This window comes from Penaeus monodon, chromosome 29 (genome assembly GCF_015228065.2).
Source record: "Penaeus monodon isolate SGIC_2016 chromosome 29, NSTDA_Pmon_1, whole genome shotgun sequence".
Taxonomy (NCBI): domain Eukaryota; kingdom Metazoa; phylum Arthropoda; class Malacostraca; order Decapoda; family Penaeidae; genus Penaeus; species Penaeus monodon.
In genome coordinates, this window is record NC_051414.1 from 6,154,756 (window position 1) to 6,155,011 (window position 256).

The following is a 256-nucleotide window of genomic DNA, read 5'->3' on the forward strand; positions in this document are numbered from 1 at the left end:
CAAGCCCCTACGCAGCGGTGAGCAGCGTGGCGATAACGAGGGGAGCGGCGTGGGGCGAAGCCAGCGCCGGCACCAACGCCCTCGTCACCGTCTGCAGGGGGAGGCGGTGCAAGGACGCCACTAGCAGCAGTAGATTCGAAGGTCGCAGAGGGTCCCCGGGGAAGGAGGCGACGGAGTGGTTTTGCAGCGTCGCCTGGGCCCTCTCCTGCAGCACCGTCATCATGACCACGCCCTCGGAGGACAGGCCAGGTTCTGC

General features: G+C 68.0%; 1 protein-coding gene across 1 annotated transcript in view; it reads right to left on the reverse strand.

Annotated features, from left to right (window-relative positions):
- Nucleotides 1–6: 6 nt before the first annotated feature.
- Nucleotides 7–256, reverse strand: part of LOC119591631 — a gene marked incomplete in the record, with an annotated part of 3,243 nt that continues 2,993 nt past the window's right edge. Inside the window, 1 exon segment of the mRNA XM_037940386.1 lies at nucleotides 7–252. Coding sequence (XP_037796314.1) covers nucleotides 8–252 — 245 coding nt within the window.